General features: G+C 41.9%; 1 protein-coding gene across 7 annotated transcripts in view; it reads right to left on the reverse strand.

Annotated features, from left to right (window-relative positions):
• fryb (furry homolog b (Drosophila)) overlaps positions 1–17,495 on the reverse strand; it is a 53,866-nt gene that overhangs the window by 2,863 nt on the left and 33,508 nt on the right. For 3 of the 7 annotated variants that reach the window (XM_084940426.1, XM_084940422.1, XM_084940427.1), the window contains exons 25-66: positions 17,055–17,112; positions 15,971–16,062; positions 15,631–15,803; positions 15,289–15,449; positions 15,081–15,191; positions 14,765–14,919; positions 14,498–14,597; positions 14,243–14,414; positions 13,780–14,036; positions 13,549–13,695; positions 13,250–13,418; positions 13,023–13,113; positions 12,722–12,795; positions 11,731–11,881; positions 11,172–11,275; positions 10,386–10,477; positions 10,162–10,255; positions 9,739–9,958; positions 9,441–9,592; positions 9,140–9,327; positions 8,945–9,039; positions 8,590–8,788; positions 8,285–8,506; positions 7,740–7,938; positions 7,535–7,632; positions 7,121–7,291; positions 6,705–6,845; positions 6,411–6,596; positions 6,075–6,239; positions 5,741–5,815; positions 5,379–5,549; positions 5,165–5,173; positions 4,538–4,732; positions 4,294–4,431; positions 3,992–4,206; positions 3,366–3,570; positions 3,075–3,224; positions 2,841–2,939; positions 2,643–2,726; positions 2,266–2,283; positions 1,966–2,076; positions 1,221–1,456 (exon numbers count right to left, since the gene is read on the reverse strand). In XM_084940426.1, coding sequence (XP_084796552.1) covers positions 1,221–1,456; positions 1,966–2,076; positions 2,266–2,283; positions 2,643–2,726; positions 2,841–2,939; positions 3,075–3,224; positions 3,366–3,570; positions 3,992–4,206; positions 4,294–4,431; positions 4,538–4,732; positions 5,165–5,173; positions 5,379–5,549; positions 5,741–5,815; positions 6,075–6,239; positions 6,411–6,596; positions 6,705–6,845; positions 7,121–7,291; positions 7,535–7,632; positions 7,740–7,938; positions 8,285–8,506; positions 8,590–8,788; positions 8,945–9,039; positions 9,140–9,327; positions 9,441–9,592; positions 9,739–9,958; positions 10,162–10,255; positions 10,386–10,477; positions 11,172–11,275; positions 11,731–11,881; positions 12,722–12,795; positions 13,023–13,113; positions 13,250–13,418; positions 13,549–13,695; positions 13,780–14,036; positions 14,243–14,414; positions 14,498–14,597; positions 14,765–14,919; positions 15,081–15,191; positions 15,289–15,449; positions 15,631–15,803; positions 15,971–16,062; positions 17,055–17,112 — 5,943 coding nt within the window. The remainder of the gene's footprint in view (positions 1–1,220; positions 1,457–1,965; positions 2,077–2,265; positions 2,284–2,642; positions 2,727–2,840; positions 2,940–3,074; positions 3,225–3,365; positions 3,571–3,991; positions 4,207–4,293; positions 4,432–4,537; positions 4,733–5,164; positions 5,174–5,378; positions 5,550–5,740; positions 5,816–6,074; positions 6,240–6,410; positions 6,597–6,704; positions 6,846–7,120; positions 7,292–7,534; positions 7,633–7,739; positions 7,939–8,284; positions 8,507–8,589; positions 8,789–8,944; positions 9,040–9,139; positions 9,328–9,440; positions 9,593–9,738; positions 9,959–10,161; positions 10,256–10,385; positions 10,478–11,171; positions 11,276–11,730; positions 11,882–12,721; positions 12,796–13,022; positions 13,114–13,249; positions 13,419–13,548; positions 13,696–13,779; positions 14,037–14,242; positions 14,415–14,497; positions 14,598–14,764; positions 14,920–15,080; positions 15,192–15,288; positions 15,450–15,630; positions 15,804–15,970; positions 16,063–17,054; positions 17,113–17,495) is intronic. The other 4 variants (XM_084940425.1, XM_084940428.1, XM_084940424.1 and 1 more) reach the window with 3 other exon arrangements.

Here is a 17,495-nt window from a genome sequence, read left to right on the forward strand (position 1 = left end):
TAGATCAAGCTACAAAGTATAAATACACAATTAATATATTCAACTTGATAAAATTTGTCCATAAGTACAGGAATGCCACTAGATCCACATCTATACCTTGCCAAATAACACCATATAGAATAAACTACGCAAGTAATTTTTCAGTTCGAACTCTTGCCTAAATATTCTGTAATTTATACAGATGCTATTGTTAAACATATCAGGTCTATCAATTTTGCCTCAGGTTTGGATATTCTCATCTTAACAGCTGCTTTTATATAGCGGTCATTCACCACTCCGGTATATCCCCATAAATAAGAAAATCCCGTATAATCAAATATTTGTTTTAACTTCCCTAACCGTAACTTCGAAACACCTTTATCATATTGATTCTTTGGAAAAATAGACATTAAAAGTACAGTTTATTCCTATTTCCATTAGATAATCTAAACCTAAAACCAATCATCCTACATTTAACTTTATCTTTATCAACTTAAATCTCCCCACTTCTTGATCTCAATAAGTCAAATGATAGGGTGAGGCAAGGTCTAACAATGGTTTCACCCGAAGCTTATGCTGATAATGAACCACGCCCTTTTTTTCACACCTTGGATCATGTGATGAGCCACATGAGTAATAGTGGGTCAACGACCCTCTTGCGGGGCAATCCCCTCTAGGGCTTAAAATCTGGAAGTCTTCATCATTTGGTCTAAGAACTGAAGAAGCTTCTTGGATGAGAGGTGAAACATCTTCAAGACATTTAAAGAAGTTCAGTCACTTTTCATTCCAAGCTCCTTAGATCCTCCTCTATTTGTATTACAGGATTTCCAAATTTAAAGCCACAGAACTGTCCTACTTTACCTCATGCAAACATTACAATTTTACTTTCATTAGGATTTACACTTTCCTGCCTACACAACATCTTTCTACTCCATCTAAAGCCATCTGAAGCTCTGATTCTGTCAATACTACAATATCATCTGCGTACAGAAGCACAAGAGAGATAGATAGACCTCAACATCTCCCAAGCTTAAGTTTCTCAGCCAGGAATGACAGCCCTTTATAATGTCTACTTATTATATACTTCAAAATCATTTGTAAAGATTGGAGAAAGTGATGGGGACACAGTGTGTTCACATGGTCATTTTTTGGATCATTTGTTCTTTTACGTTGAGACAAAATAATAAAATCATTAAATCCCAGGATACACTCATGTATGCTGATGGCCTCGTGCTGCTCACCTGCATTCCTGGATGTAGCGCACGGCTTTGGTGAACTCATGGTTCCTAAGGCACTCCAGTATGGCCTGCACCGCTGCCTCTGAGGTGGGGAAGCTGGGCACAACCATGGCTGCCACCTGGGTGGCGTGTGAGTGAGTGTGGGCCAAGTGTTTGTGTTCCAAGTCGCTGGCTACGGCTGCCTCTGCTGCCTGCAGGCTGCTCTTCAGATCAGTAAGCTCTCGAGACATGTTCAGCAGCTAAGAGGTGGAGGGACAACAGATGGTGGTGGGTGAGTGTGTATGTGAAATTTATGTCTATATTAAAAGATTAAATGCTCAAGATTAAGTCTGCAGTGTAGCAGGGTTTTTCTAAGGGTCAACATCATTTTAATTTAACTAGTAAACCATACATATACTTATAAAAGCATATGTCTATTTAAATAAAAATAATGTGGCTCTATATATCATAGACATTTTTATTAGAATGTTCCTTATCATACAGCTGGATGATACAAGGAAAGACCAAGTCACAAGGGGAAATTGCCCTAGTTGATATCAATCACACTGACCTAGAAAACCTCAAATTTGATGGACATTTAATGTTTAACTAATAAATTTAGAACAACAACAGTCATGCAGATCTTGGTATTTAATGTGTTTGATTGTGAATTACTTGGACTCTGAATCCTCTCACATAGACATAAGGGAACCAGCATGTTCCTCTGTTAGCCTGCAAGTCACACTTAATGAAGAATGATTTGACTCACCTCAGGCACGGAGCTTATTGAATGAACTTGACCAATGAGCGAGCAGTAGGACTGGAACAGAAGGAGGAGCTGAAAGTGAAGCTTGTAAAGCCTCTGACAAAGCTCCAGTTGCTGGAAGACACAAGTGACAAAAAAAGCTAAGATTTTTCAGAAGCAGAGATCACAAACAATCACAATCACAAATTGTTGTAGGCACATGCAAAGGAATACAAACACGTGACAACAAAACTGACAGATTCAGTTGTGCAAAGTTAATTAAGCAGTTTAAGAGGAATCTAGAGTGAAGTGAAGAGAACTTACTGCAAGAGACTCCATTTGCTAGACAGCGAGAGAGCATGTTAGGGCATCAAGAGTGAAGTGAGAGGAAGACAAAGTATCAATCAAACACATGCACAGCAAGTTAAAAATCCTGACTGTTTACAGCCAGGCTGCCAAGAATTAATCAACACTGTAGAGAAAAAACAGCAACTTTAAACTTAACGACTCCGGCACGGAAAAGAAATTTCAGGAGGATATAACGTTATAGAGACAGAGCCAGCATGCAAAGAGGGCAAACATTTCAGAGAAAGAAAGCCATTAATACAACACAAAGATTAAGCTACATAGACTGAATCAATTTGCCAGTAAAAATTTGTGCTTTTATTGGTACAGTAAATAATAAATAAAGTTGTTTGTACCTTCTCCTCTGAATCTCCAGGTTGGCAGGTAACCACACTGTCACCAGGACATCTGGGAAATGTGTCCTTACAGTTCCTGAGCCACTGAAAGACAAAAAACGGAAAACTTCATTGGAAAGAGGAGTGGACAGAAGAAAAGGTGGTAAATATTTTATCTGGCACACATTTGAAGGAGGAGATAAGTAAACGTGCACTTACCAATACAGCAGCCTCCTCTTTGGTGTTGTAAGTATCCAGGTACTCTTGCAGCTCCAGTGCACTGAACTTCATCTTTTCGAGGAGGCCATAGGACATGATCTATACAGACCAACAAGAAGAAAGGAGCAGTAAAAATGAGCTCAGTATTAGACTTGTCTTTGGGTTTTTTAGACTCCCATAGACTGAAGCAGCTACAATACTGTGATCAGCAAGAAGCCTGCCAACTGTACTCACCGTGTCAGCATCAATGTAAATGGTAGGACAATCTGAGCATGTGGTGAGCATCTGTGAGGACCTGAGAAACTTTGATCCAATGCCTCTTAATCCCTCGCCAAGATAAGTGGCAACATCTTTTGTTAAGGTGCAGAATTTTCCCTGGATGTTCTGGAAAAAGACACTGTACTGTAAGTCATGCTAATGAAAGAGATATAATTTCTAATTATAAAAAAATAGGGGTACAAAAAACAACAAACATAAAAAAACAAACAAAAAAAACCCCTAAAGGTAATCCTTCATGTGATGTACCTTAAAGAGTGATGAGAAGACCTGAAATGTGTAGACAGCACATGACCCATCTGAGTCTGTTACAAGCTGGTTGATGTGGCAGCGCCATGCCTCCTCGGCATCGTCACACACCGTGGGTTGGAACGCTGCCAAGATGGCGGAAAAAAATGGAGAGGGGGGAGGAGGAAACCCAAGGTCCTCCAAATCATCAACATCATCACGCAAGCTGTAACAACAGAGATGAGAAAGAAGTGAGTCTGTGCTGTTTGCACCCAGTACAATAAGTATTTGAAAAATGTATCTAACAGGGTTTAATAATATCTCAAAAATGTTAAAAATAGCACAAAATAGGCAAAACATCCATGAAAAATGTCCCATTAGGTTTTTCCTGGCTTAGTAGTTACGCTTTGGGAGTCATTTTCTGTTGCACTCTACATTTTCTGCCATTTTTGGTCATTATCACAGTTTCTATTGTTGATCAAACGCAACAAAACTGGTGATTTTCCTTTGGCTTGAGCTAAAACTTCTTTCAGTGTGCCACCAAAAGTTTTTACGGTAGGAAAAACCCTGACAGAGACTCCGGCAACAATCCAGCAGTGTATTCAGCATGCAGGGATTAATATTTAAATCCTGTCTTTCAAACTTACCTGGGCAGACAGTTTGGGTCTAGAAAATCCAGTGGAGGCTGGCAGTAGTCTGGGTTAAGACCACGGCCCATATTTGGCAGCTGATTTTGAGGTTGCCCCGGCAAATCCAGAGTGAAGCTCTCTCCACAGTCGGAGCCGGGGGGGAGCTCGTTGACACTCAGCGACAGTTCATCATCCTGGGCCTGAGTGTCCTCGTCCTCACCACACACCCTCACCTGAGAAAACAAAAGCATTACATTTTTGATGTTTCAAAATGTATCTAGGCAAACAACACATCCACGTCCAAGTCTATTATTTCTCACATGTAGACCAATGTGATCGTCATGGAGAACTCCCTGGCTCGGGGTGGTGGCGTTGAGGGACTGGGGGTCAGCAGATGTGTCGTATGAAGTAGACAGAGAATCGGTGTGATTGGTTTCCTCTGATGGAGACGGGTTGGTCTGGAACAGGGAGGCAAATCATGAATGTTGACTCAGGAATAATAATAAGCCTTTTAAGGCTTCAGAGGATTTTGAATGTGTTGATTCAGCAGCTAATGCTACACACAAGCTGAGAATGGGAGAGGCTCTGGCTAGTTGAAGACTCCTCTTCCTCTGATGACTCGTCTGAATCGTGAGGGTCTTCGTGACCCAGACTGGGGGTACTGCCTGAGTGCTGGCTCTCCTCCAGCAGGTCGCCCAGCTCTGTGCTGTCCAGAGATCGCCGGCGCACACCCCAGTTAAAGTTATCGACAGTCTCACCCTAGATTTAAAAAAACAAAACAACAACAAACACACACATACATGTTGGAAGACATGGACACAATGAACGGTAGAAGTAAAATCCCTGCGATGAAGGAAACATTTTTACTTTAATCTCTCAAAACACAAAATAATTGCTTTAGTTACAAGCACAAGATGCAAGATGGACTGTTATTCATGGCATGAATATATGCTTATATGCTGGAAAGGTTGTTTTCAGCCTGTAAAATTATCTTTTATAATAACTATAATATATTTATCTCTATTTAAAAAATAGCAGTGTTGTCATAAATGTCGTTCTGCAATCAAGCCGTGAGAACAAAATGAAGCACAAAGATGATTTTGTTTTTACGTTCCAGAGCAAAACAAAAGAGGCGGGAACACCAAAGAGCTGATGAAGGCTAATGTTAAGTACTCAGTGTGAGGGACTTACCTGGAGCTCCTAGGCAGCGAGGGGAAGAAAGAGAGAGACAGAGTTAGAGAGAAAGAGATGAGGTGGGAGGACAGAGAAATACTTTTCAAATATGTTGAAGAAAGACAGGTGGATAAGTTGAAAGACACAGTAAAGGTAAAATGAAAGAAAGGACCACTGTGTCAGCATAAATCAAATGACCACAGGTGAAATACAGTATTATTGTGACTCTCACCTCTCCATCCTCCAGCTCCACATCCAGGAAGTCAAAGTCTCTGAATACCCTAAACTGCTGCTCACTGGCGGTGTCATCTAATGTGTCCTCTCTGGTACCACCGTCCTCAGATGACACGCCGCTCTCCCGCACCTCCATCATGTCCAAGTCACCACAGGATGAGAAGATCACCTGACAAGAAGACAGAAACAGGTTTTTAGACTTGTCAGAGGCAATTAGTGAAGCCATCTTAATAACAGAAACATCCCCAGAAAACTTTAGAGGTTTTACTACAAAATAGAAAAAAAACCAAACAGAAATACAAGCTTGAATTTTGTTGACTGTGTACATAAAGAACAAGTACAACAACAAAGTTAGCTTACAGATGGGTTCTTGGTAAGTCCAACTTCTTGTCCACATAGAGACAAAACGCTCACCAGCTTCTCTCTGGTTCTTTTCTGCATGTAGGAGAAAAACTCATCGGTAAAGTGATGGATTTTCTTCTCGCTTCACATGCCTCAAGCTTTGATGATCAAGGGATAATTTCTAAGCATGTTATAAACAGAAAGTTTTAAATCTGTTTTTCTTGGGCTATTTGAGGTCAGTATGCTAAAGAAGAATGACTTGATCAACACATTTTAATATAATATTCTTTTACAAGTCTTACAAAACCAAGCAGCACTGATGTGAAACCTTAGTTTTGGGCATTGATGCTACCTGAGATAACTGTGGTCGCCTCCAGCTGACAGGCACCAGAATGGTGTTGGAATTGGATCCAGAAGAAGTGGAGGAAGTACTGCGGGTCACAGCCATGGCTCTGGCTTTCCCCTCTCTACCCCCTGATCCTTGGAGCTCATCAAAACGGCGCCCGATCACCGGTGTCTAGGAAGATAACAAACAGAAAGACATGCAAATTTTTTGATGCTTTGCATATTGCATGCGTTGAGGAAATCCTTTTCTATTTATGACCTAGCAAAACATGGGGGTGTACTGTAACTGCAAGTCAATGATGGGCATTTACAAAAAGAAGCTCAGTAGCAGCAGCTTTCTTACCTCAGAGATGTCAAATGTGAAATCCAGAGTTTTCCCAGGGAGAGCTTTAGCGGAGCCGTCCCACACTCTGCTGACCTCTAGGTTGGAAAGATCACCCTGTGTGTGGCCATACACTGGATGAACAAGGCTGGCAGAGCGTGATACCACCAGCTTCAAGATGTTTAAGGCATCCTTCCAGTGTACTGTCTATAAAGTCACATGTCAAACAGTGTAAGAGAAAGACAGAGTAAGAGAAACAGCAGTGCATGCAGTGCATTTCTCTAATATGAAGACCAAGTACTGTGCGACACTCACCTGGACAAACTTCTCAATGGTCTTCAGGACATCAGCGTTGAACTGTTTGACCTGCACAGCAGTCAGGTCCATGTGGCTAAGCAGACAGTAGATGATTTGGAGGAGAGACTGTTGCATACTGGGAAGTCCCTTATCCAGCAGCTGGGAGAGAGAAAGTGACATTCAGTAAGCACGCAGACACAAACCCAATCTTGCTTAAGGGCAAAGTCAATATGTGTATAACCAACTTGACTGTAAATTATTGGATTGTCCTTTAACAACTGGCTGAACAGTGAACAGGACAGGCTTCCAACAAATAATCAGCACAAACAACTCACTCAACATTCTTGCACCAGCTTCCATAGAAACATCCAATGAATGTACAATCCTAAAAATAGAGAAAGATAAGACATATTTTCATATATAGAAGCACTTACCTCAGCCATATAGGTGACCATGTTGAGCGTTATGTCAGAGAAAGCCTCGTGAAGGTAGCGGCAAACCACGCTGACCCAGGAGAAAGGGTCCCTCGTGTAGGAACGTGTCTTATAGAGCGTCATCACATGTGCCAGATGGGACAGCTTTGTGTTCTTTTCCACCAAACATACCTGAGAAAGTAAACAAAAAAGCAGACACGTTATGTGAGAAATATTGCCTTTTTTGATATTTTAGTTGTTCTTCAGTGTTTTGAAATGTCAGGTTTTTCCAATCCACTCTGGCTTTTTATCTTTCTCCAAATGTACATCTTTACTGTTTGTCTAACAAACCTAAAAAAAAGTCAAAGGAAGTAAAGAAAAAGCAAACTAAAGCCTAGACTCAGCCCACGTGAAGAATCCATAGTATTGCAGTACCTGTGCAATCCTCTCAGCACTTTCCTTACAAAACTGATTTGGGTGGCTAAAGTGCTGGACCAGGTGAGGAAGCAGACACAGCACATTCAGAGGAAAGCCTACACAGGGAGAAGAGTTTGAACTTCAGATACAGCCAGTATAAATAAAAAGAAACACGTTGCCGTACGACTACTAAACGATACAATATAAAATCCTCAGTACCTACCTATAGACTGTGAGCTGTCGACAACAGGCACGCGGGAGACTGGCGTGAGCTGGCAGAATAGCTGTAAGGTCAGGTCAGATGTAGCCTGAGAGGTAAATCCCTTCAACAAAAGCTGTTGAATCCCAGAGAACCCGCTCCACCTCAGCTGAGCCTGCAGCTTCTCCAGGCGCTCACGGTTCTCTGCTCTGTCTAAGGGCACCTGGGAAATGAGAGATTTTGGCTTAAGTGAAGCTGAAAGTTGCTTGTGGTACTTACTGTCTTCAACCTGCAAACTGAATATCTGAGATGCTAAAACAATGAATGAATCAATAGCCAGTTGCTAGGTCTGTGGTGGCCTTGAGTTAATAGGTTCTAAAGCTTGCTTTCATTTTAAAATAGCAGCAGTGTGAGCGTCTTAGGATGACGTAGTCTTCATGGCATTAAGGGAAAACACAGGTTACAGGGAATGTTTGCTTTCTTCTGCTTAATCTTGGCTTTAAGTTAACTGTTGTTTTTACAGATACATACATTTTCCTCTGTAATCAGCTATTTTTTATCTCATCTACCTTTGACAGCAGCTTGTGAACGAGGCGAAGTGACATCTGGTATTCAAACTCGAAGTCTGACTCCATGAGCGACACCGCCACCCAGAAGACTGTGGCCAGTATTGACGAAGGATGAGACACGTGCGCGGGATCCGACAGAACGCTGGGATCAATGCGGTTGGTCGATGATGTGCAGGAGCCTGAACTTCTTCCTGTTCGTGCAAGGCCGTGACTGTTGCAAGCCTGCAGACCGAAAGCGAGTACAAAATTAGTGTTAAGGATTTATCATTAAGGTGTCAGATTACACAGCAATTTTCCTTTCTTGCCTGTATGCGATCCAGAGTTGCACTGCGAGGGGGATCACTCGACTGGTTGCAGCACTCGCCGAACTTCTTGGGGACAGAATAGGAGCGCTGGTGGCGCTGCGATGACAGGCCGACAAATCCTGGGCCTGGGAAGTTCAGCTGACCCGTGCTCTTTCTGTTCATCAGTTTGTCACTTGTCACAAAGTCTGGAGAGGATGTCCTACAAATCAAACACAATGAAAGCAAAATGTTGAATCTGTTGGAGTATCAAGTAGCTCTGAAACACCAGAAGAAGGCTGTTTAAATCCTTACATATGTTGTAATCTTCAAATTATCTGCATTACTTCCAAAGATTTAACATTCAAAGCAGACTAACCTGGTAAGAGCTGCCATAAGGTCACTGTTTTTCAGACACTCTGCTAGATTCACCACTACTGACTCCAGAGTTAACAGCACCTCCATCACATAGCCCTGAAACAGGTACAGGTATGAACATCAGCAATAATGTGAATCTTCACCAAATACATCAGGTTGAAAGCACTACATCTCTATCACATGTCTCTTCTCTCACCTGCACCTCGTCTCCATGTTCTCCCACCACCTCAACGAGGCGTGAGACCAGATCAGAGACAGCATGGTTGTTGATCGGCTGTTTGAGAGCTCTAAAGATCTGGAAAGATCTGCCGGCATAGTGACGCGAGGAGCTGCACAGAGCCGTCTGTAAGGCCACGTCACTAAGCTGCTGCTCCAGGTGGAAGTCTGTGAAGATGGACATATTTCACCCCTTGTGCAGGTCTAAAATGAATCGATTATTGCTCCATTTGTGAAGATTGGGTGAGGTCTGCTGTAGCTGTTATTCAGTGGTTTCTCACCTGACTTGGACTCCTTGAAGACAGAGACAACGTGGCGCAGGAAGTTGCTGAGCTGCTCTGTGCTTTTGGAGTTGGGGTTCTTTGGTGTGATGTCCTCATGCACCCACAGTGGCCCAAATGATCTGTGCAATAACAACACAGTACTCCAAGCACTGTATACCCACCACCAGTAGCACCACATAAACGTTACACGAGCAGCTCACACAGTGTGGACTACAGTGAAATTTAAGCGCACATCACACCCACACGCAGTGTCCACCTCGAGAACAGCACAAAAGATGACCAGAGTTGTGTTTACCTGGTGGAGAGAAACTCAATGAGTTTGTTCGTCTTCTCATCCGTCTCATTGGGCGCATCTTCAAGATCCTCCAGGTCATCGGGTGTTACAAGGGGCAGATTTCCAACACTGCCGGCTGTGCTGCCACCACCCAGGCTAGCAGAGGATGAGTTGGAGGTGGAGCTGAGACCAGAGTCCACTACGGGAGATGCCTGCCACTCCCGCAAAAAGTCTGGTGCGTCTATGGGAATATTATGACATATGCTATAGAGAAGTGTACTGCTACAGTAATATAATTTCTGGAGTCTTTAATCTGATTTTTGTGTACTACACTGTTTAGTTTCTTAGTTTTTCAATGAAAAGTGGTCCATCAGGTCATATCTTACTAGTAAATGTCAGAGGACTGTTAAATGCTTGTATACACACTCAATATTTTGTACTTACGTGACTGCTGGTACTCTGTGTGGTAGCTGGACTTGATTGTGAGGGTCTTGTTGTCACTGATCTCTCTCGTTAGCATCAGTACTGAGGCTATTACCTGGACCCCCAAAAAGAAGTGTTGCTCAGTGAATATGTAAAGCTTTGCAGAACTCGGTAAAGTAAGTTTCAGTCCTACTTCATGTAATAAACTGGCCTAATAATAACAAACATTAAAATGGAAATTTGACCTGAAAGTTGTTGTTGCAGGAGAGCGCAATGAGGAGGTGAAGAAGGAGACGTTTGCTGTGTTCATAGACCTCTGACCTGTAGTGGTCCAGACCTAGAAAATGAAGTACACACCGAGTAAGACAACAACAGCTTTTGTAGTATTACAAAGGCTTGTTGTGCCTCAATTTGTGCAACAGTGAATGAAAAAAGCTAAAAAAAAAAAAACCCTAAACAATCAAACATGGATTCCTGGATAACTTCATGCAAAAAGACCAGATGATGCTGAATCTCATGAACTTGAAAGTTAGTATGTAGAATATGCTGAGCGCATAATTAATACAGCTGGCATCTGGGTGGGGGTAGGTATGTGTCTACATGCTAGATTGAAAGTGTTTCATTGTGATACTTGAGAACGGCCTGTCCACGTCCACGTCTCTGTGTGATGGCGATAAAACACATCGTCACGCTATGAGCTCAGTGGACGTCACAGAAAATACCTTCAACATCTCAAGGCTATTTTTGTGTGTTTGTTTCGGTGGCAAACACACTGACACCCGCACTTTTTGATTTTATCTCGTTTTGGTTCAAGTTCTTTTCGATCTACCTCGTGTTTCATTCGCTTTATCAGCGTGAGACTGAGGAATTTCTTATATAACCCATCAAGCATTTCCACATTCTCCAAAATGCATGTAATACATTCTATGCAGGTTATTTTGGCTTATTTTTCTTCTTACCCCATTTTCCCCAAAATTAATCCATACAGGGTTTAACCGATTCAAGCGTGACATGAGTTGAGTTATGCTTACCTAAGAAGAGGGCATGTAGTAGTAGGGGCAGGTGTAAAGCCCAGTCTTCTCTCACACTGTGGTCCACTACCATCTCGGTCATAAAGATCACTGCAATGTTACACCTGAGGAACACACAAATTTTAGGTGAGTACGATAAAATCTTGGCATGTTTGATGGAAACATTTGATGTTTCCATGAGTTATAAGTTTGTGCACTGAGCAGCACAAGTATTTTCCTGTAATCTGTGCTAGTGCATGAACTGTACATGGATCATAGATTTCAAAGCTCTCTACAACAGTCTTCATTTTATTTATTTAAAGTATTGATCTCTGAAGTGTCAGGACAGGCAGAGAAGATTAAGTGGAAAAGCTCTTTTAATATGAACTATTTTCCTAGTAGACCCTGAGCAAGCTGGCTTGGCTTCCTTCTGTGCTTGAGTTTATCCAAAAATCTGAAAGTAGGCGTAACATGTCTCTGAAACGCTGTCTGGCCCTGCTGATTGTAACATCACTCTTCTAACTAAGATCCTGTTTTTTCAGAAGTTTACTAAAGGTCATCTGTGTTTGTTTGTGTGCACCTGTGCAGTGGTCCTCTAGGTGTGATAGTTTCTGGAAGGTAGTCAACCAGAGGTGCCCAGCAGCCTCCATTAACAGGCATGGGTAACGGCTGAGGACGGTTGGTCTCGAGAATACTCAGCAGCCATCCAGCGTAAGGTGGAAGTGGGTCATCTATGAGCACAGAAAGATTTGGTTAGTAAAATCTGAAACATATATTCCACCAAAGCCATCATTCTGAATTAAAAGTAGTGCACAATTAACCATTTCACTTAAAAAGCATAAGGACTGATCCTTTAATCCTCAAAGCACAGGCCGAGGAGGGGGAGTGGCAGCAATCTTCCACTTCAGCTTATTAGTTAACCACAGACCTGGAGTTTTAAATCAACCGTCATCAGACCACCATAACTGGAAAACTCAAAAGTGGTATTTGTTTTATTGTAGGGACCTTTACCTTTCCTTAATACTGTAGTTGTGATTCAATTTTGTTGCGACTTCATTTTATTGTGTCTGAAAAATACTACCAACTGTAGCGCAAACGAGGTTGTCATTTTTACACTTTGTTTTTTGCATGAATGAAACAAAGAGTAAGCTTGAAAGATGGCGTTTGGAGTCAGTGTTCGGTCTGTAGCTGTATAGTAGATGGTTGATGAATTGGCCTGTGTGACTGGGGCCTTAGCTAGCTGTTTAAATTATAGGAATCATCTAACCTACTTTGACAAGAATGTCAATGGTCGCTATTACAAGGTGCATGACAACACATTTAAAACATTTGCTTTTAGTCTCTATATCTGGCCAGAAAAAAAAATATGTGGGATGAGAAGTTATAGCACAAGAACTGTCAGTAACAATTACCATTAAAGTCTAAAGTTAAAATGGTGAAGATTTATCACTGAAAAGTCCACATCCTCAGAGTCTCTCCAAATAACAGCTGTAAGCTGTGAAAACCCCTGGGCTCTGTGTGTGTGTCAAAGATTGTACTTTATTCCTCATGAGAACCAAGTCGGGGCTTACTTTTTTCATCCTCATAGGAGCCTCCGGAGCTGTTGCTGTAACGAGACTCCAGTCTGTTGTGAGCCCTCGCCCGGCTGTGAAAAATCCACCACATTTAAAGTCAAACTCAGCATTTCCAGATTTGATTGACAATATCCTCATGGTATTATCATCGCTACATACAGTAACTGATACGATGCTGACATTTTTTAGCTATCTTTATGACAGCCTCTTGAGAGACTGTCTCACCCAATAAAACACTGTATCACCATGACAACCCATGCTGCAACTATAAGTATATAAGGTATAAAAAATGACTTACCGTTCTTCACTCTCTCTGACCATTTTGGTCTCATCTGTCTCTGGCAGGTTTTCCTGACCAGCCACTACGGTGTTACTACTGGAGGTGGTGCCTACACATTTAACAGAAACACAGCAGAGTCATCCATCTGTCACATGAAAAAAGCTGTCAAGTTCAAACCAGGGGTAAGTGTTGAGATGAAAATCTAATTTGACTCCACAGACTGCGACAGGAACACATCCCCTCACCTGTCTGAGATGTGGAGGCTTTGTTGCTGGCAGCAAAGCGATAAAATGGAGGATTATCACAGTGCAAAACCACAGGGTTGACAGGGTCGGTCTGCTGCAGCTCAAACAGGAGCTCCTCCATAGTCTGGATGGTGTTATTGCGACACATGTAAATCACCACCTTCTTAATCTACAACAGATGAGCAAGCATTAGTTAGAAATTCTGGGTTATTTGCATTACTTCTGCATATTTGTTATGATATCTTTGTGAGGATTACTGTATTTAACTTTTTGTTTTTTTAACTAAAAAATGCTCTTACATAAGGCAGTAATGTGGTGTCACTGCTAACTCCACACAGGCTGATGAGGAACTGCAGGGTGACTCGCAAGTTGTTGCTCCACCTCTCATTCGACACTAGAGCGTTCCAGGCATTCTCAATCTCTGGTCCGGGAACCTCATCTCCATACTGTAAAGGAAAAAAAAAATCTAATTAGAAAGCTAGAGGTGCGTTTGGGAGTTTTCACAAGTAAGAACTAACTCGTCTTCCCACCTTAGCAGTCATGAACATGAGGTTGTTGAGCACCAATGATGTCGCCTGCAAGGAGCCCCAGCCGCTGCCTCTCAGGCTGGGGGATGCACTCAGGCCCCGAGCCTGACCTCGAGGTTCTTCCTCTGGTGTGCAGGGACTTGAAGCAGGAGGTAAGAGACCTGTGTCCACTAGCTCAATGTTACTAAGCCAGGGTAGCAGGTAGGATAGCATGATCTGTCTGCCATTAGGATGGGTGGTTGGGAAACGTTGGCTCACCTCTGCAAATACCAGGAGAATTCACTTGTTCATTTTTTTTAAAATTTATGCTGCTTCCTTATTAACTTCTCTTCCACATTAAAGTGTAAGGAGATACCTTTTTCTAAAAATGCATATAGATATATTAGTTTATATTTAACTGTTCTTTTTTTGTTGCATTTGTACCATTTGGAAGAATTCCACAGAAGAACAGACGAGAAGAATTTACCTGAGAAAAGAGGCAGCGTGAGCTCTGGGTACATGCTGGCAAGCTGGATGGAGAGCTGCGCAAGGCTGACACTGTACAGAGGAGGGAGGGGGCCGTGCGTCCCATACAAAATATTACCAGGCTTCTGCTCCACCATCCGCTTGGAGTATGCACACAGCTTAGATTCCAGCACCTGCAGGAAACATTTATTTTTAAATCTTTGCCAGGTTTTGGCTTTATGACTTTGTTTAATATGCGCCATGAAAGTGAGCATACCTGCATCAGCTGCATGGAGATTTCATATATTTCCCTGCTGGTGTCTGAGGCTTTGAACAGCACGAGGTTGAGCAAAGTCACAAGGTCACATGGATAATTCCTGGCATAATAAATAGAAAGAGCTATTGGTTACTGTAAGAACTCAACCAATGAGTATTAACAAGCAAGCGGGCATCGTGGTAAATAAAGTAAGCTTTATATCTACATCTGTTCCCTGATGGTAAAAACATCAGGAGTTCAGATTAGAACCAGGGTGTGACTCCCGACCTGTTACCGCACACTGTGGCGATGGCCTTGAAGCAGCCAGATGCAAGCTGGTAAGACCCGGTGAAGCAGCGGTCCACGGCCCAGTTGAACAGGTTGATCTGATCTGGATTCAGTTCTAAAAGCAGAATGACCACCTCACACCCCAGACGGTGCACCTAAAGGACGACATGTTATTGTGTTGAGGCACTATTGGGTGCATGTATTAAAAACTGATTTGTAACTTCTTAGATTAAACTAAAATGCCGAAAATCAAATACATGTCATAGAGAGCTAACTGTACAACAAGTTAAACCATGAAATCCTTGAGTCCACCAACCCGTAAGTCATGACAGGCCAAGATGTTGTCAAGCCATTTGTAGAGATAACCATCAGTAGAGAGACCCACGTTGTCAAAAACTGGACCACAGCACAGAACTGCTGACATGGCCTGGGAGACAAAAGCAAAGCTGACTACAAGGCTTATATTTCTGTAAAATATCCTGAATTACTGCAAAAAGAAGTTTGGTGATTTGGGACCTGCTTACCTTGAGAGCACTATACTGGTAGCGAGTGATCTGGTGGTTGCGGTCACTGTACCGGTCAAGAGGCGTAAACATAACACTGAAGGGCCCGGCCCACTGGCTGAAGAGAATGAAGAGATGGTGCCTCAGAGACTGCTGAGGGAAGAGGAAGCGCCTGTGGTGGACTGCACAGACGTGAGAGAAAGAAAGAGAGACACTGAGGGTGAGAACAAGAGACAAAATGACTCCGAAAAGGCCAGTACGTTGCCTGCTACTGAAAAATTGACGTGTAGTAGTCAAACTAGAAAATTACTATAGAATTAAGCTATAAAATTAAAAGGGTAAGAAGTAAAATAATAATCTTACCAGGCACACACTGGATGAGATTGGCTACCATCCCACTGAAATGAGCTCGTATGTCTTTGAGCACGTCCAGTTCTTTCTCATTCTCAGCCTCTAGAAGCATCCGGGTTAAGTCCACGTACTCAAGGAATAAAGCACCCAAGGCCAGGGAATCACGCTCTAGAGCTCCATTAGTGCTACAGGAAAACAAGGAGGAAAATATGACCTTGGTAAACTAAACGAGACTAGAGTTACAGACAGGAGGAGATGAGAGATGAGTATAGTCTAACTTTTTGTGTGCATAAGGATCAAAGCCCAGTAAACAAAACGAGATGACTCAGTGCATGATACATGTATGTGCTACCTGTCACTGATGACTCCTGCGTTAGCCAGTAGTTCAAATATCCTCAGCAGCTGCAGCCTGAGAAGATCCCTCCTCTCTCTACGCTTCTTGTTCTGAAAGCACAGACAGGTTGTTAGTTTCCTGCCACAAAGCAGATCCAGGATGTCAAAGTCATTTTACTTCCTGGGCCACAATCCACCAACTCTGACCTTAAGTAGGTCAGACCAGTGAATCTCCCCTTTTTGTCAGTGTAAAAAACTTGAACTACACACTGAATCCCTCAGATATCTTCAGCTAAGAAAAAAGAAGTGCAGTATTTCTGTTTTTCTACAGGATAATGGAATACTGCTGTCATAAATGGAAGAAATTAGCAATTAACTCTTTCTTTCTTGGACTCATTATAAAAAAAATAACATTTCTATTGTAGATTTTGGACAAAATTGAACTTTTCTGTCATTTAAATGTTCATCTATTACTTCTTTACTTTGGTGTAGTATATATGGCCATGGTCATTTGTCAGTAGGAAAAGCTGTAAAATGTTAAGGAAAAAAAATTACAGTGAAAGTCCAAAATCGTGATTAACCTCCTAGGACCCGGGGTCCACATATGTGGACATCACATTTTGGGTTAATTAGACCAAAATACTCAGTTTTGCTTTACAAGGGCCTGATATCCACTTACAAGGACATAATACTGCTACTGTTTTATCGAAATTTTAAATTAATATCCTTATATGTGGCTCTCATTTGTCTTAGAAACAAAAATTAGGTAAAACAAAATCTGGTAATTCTTTGTTTTTACATTCATCATGTCCCAATCAGCCCAAATATCAAAGAAAAATAAAAAATGCATGCTGTGGAAGAGTTCAGGTCTTAGGAGGTTAACACACAGTTGCCCCAGGTACCAGTATAACATGCAGTACTTCTGATTATAGTGGACTGTGGACAAAACCTAGATTCCATTTTCATAAACAAAACATTATTAATCTATGGAAAACATCAGCTACAACCCTGATTTTATAGTAATCTAGTTTTATACTTAATCTAGAAAATATTCTCAATTTTGCACAGTCAGTTTTCTCTCACAGCCTCAGTGTGTGTTTTACCTCAGGCCTACGTTCCAGTGCTTCTTTCATCAACGGATGGAGTTCTTCGACGAGCTCCCTGTTTGATCAAAGACAGAAAAAAAAATCAATCAATCAATGACCTGATTGCCAAAATGCTAAATGAGATATCCTCCCTTGTATATAAATAATTATTATTCATGGGAACAATGAAGATGTGTGACATAAATCTATGCAGTGCAACCCAAATGTCATGTTCCCTAAAACCACTAATCCTCAGACGCCGTAATGACGGAACAAATTTGTCTGGGCAGACCTTAATCTTTTTAATAACAATGAGAGCCTTTTCAGAAAATACTCTAGGTTAAAAATAGCTGATCTCCTTTAGAATGAAAATGCCATCCTGTCACAATGGAACCTCTGTGCTTTGAAAAAATGTGATATGTCTCTGCCCCTCCAAGAATTTCTCTTCTACATCACTGA

The sequence above is a fragment of the Perissodus microlepis genome, chromosome 10, assembly GCF_051167445.1.
Source record: "Perissodus microlepis isolate ML-2025 ecotype Zambia chromosome 10, ASM5116744v1, whole genome shotgun sequence".
NCBI classification, from domain to species: domain Eukaryota; kingdom Metazoa; phylum Chordata; class Actinopteri; order Cichliformes; family Cichlidae; genus Perissodus; species Perissodus microlepis.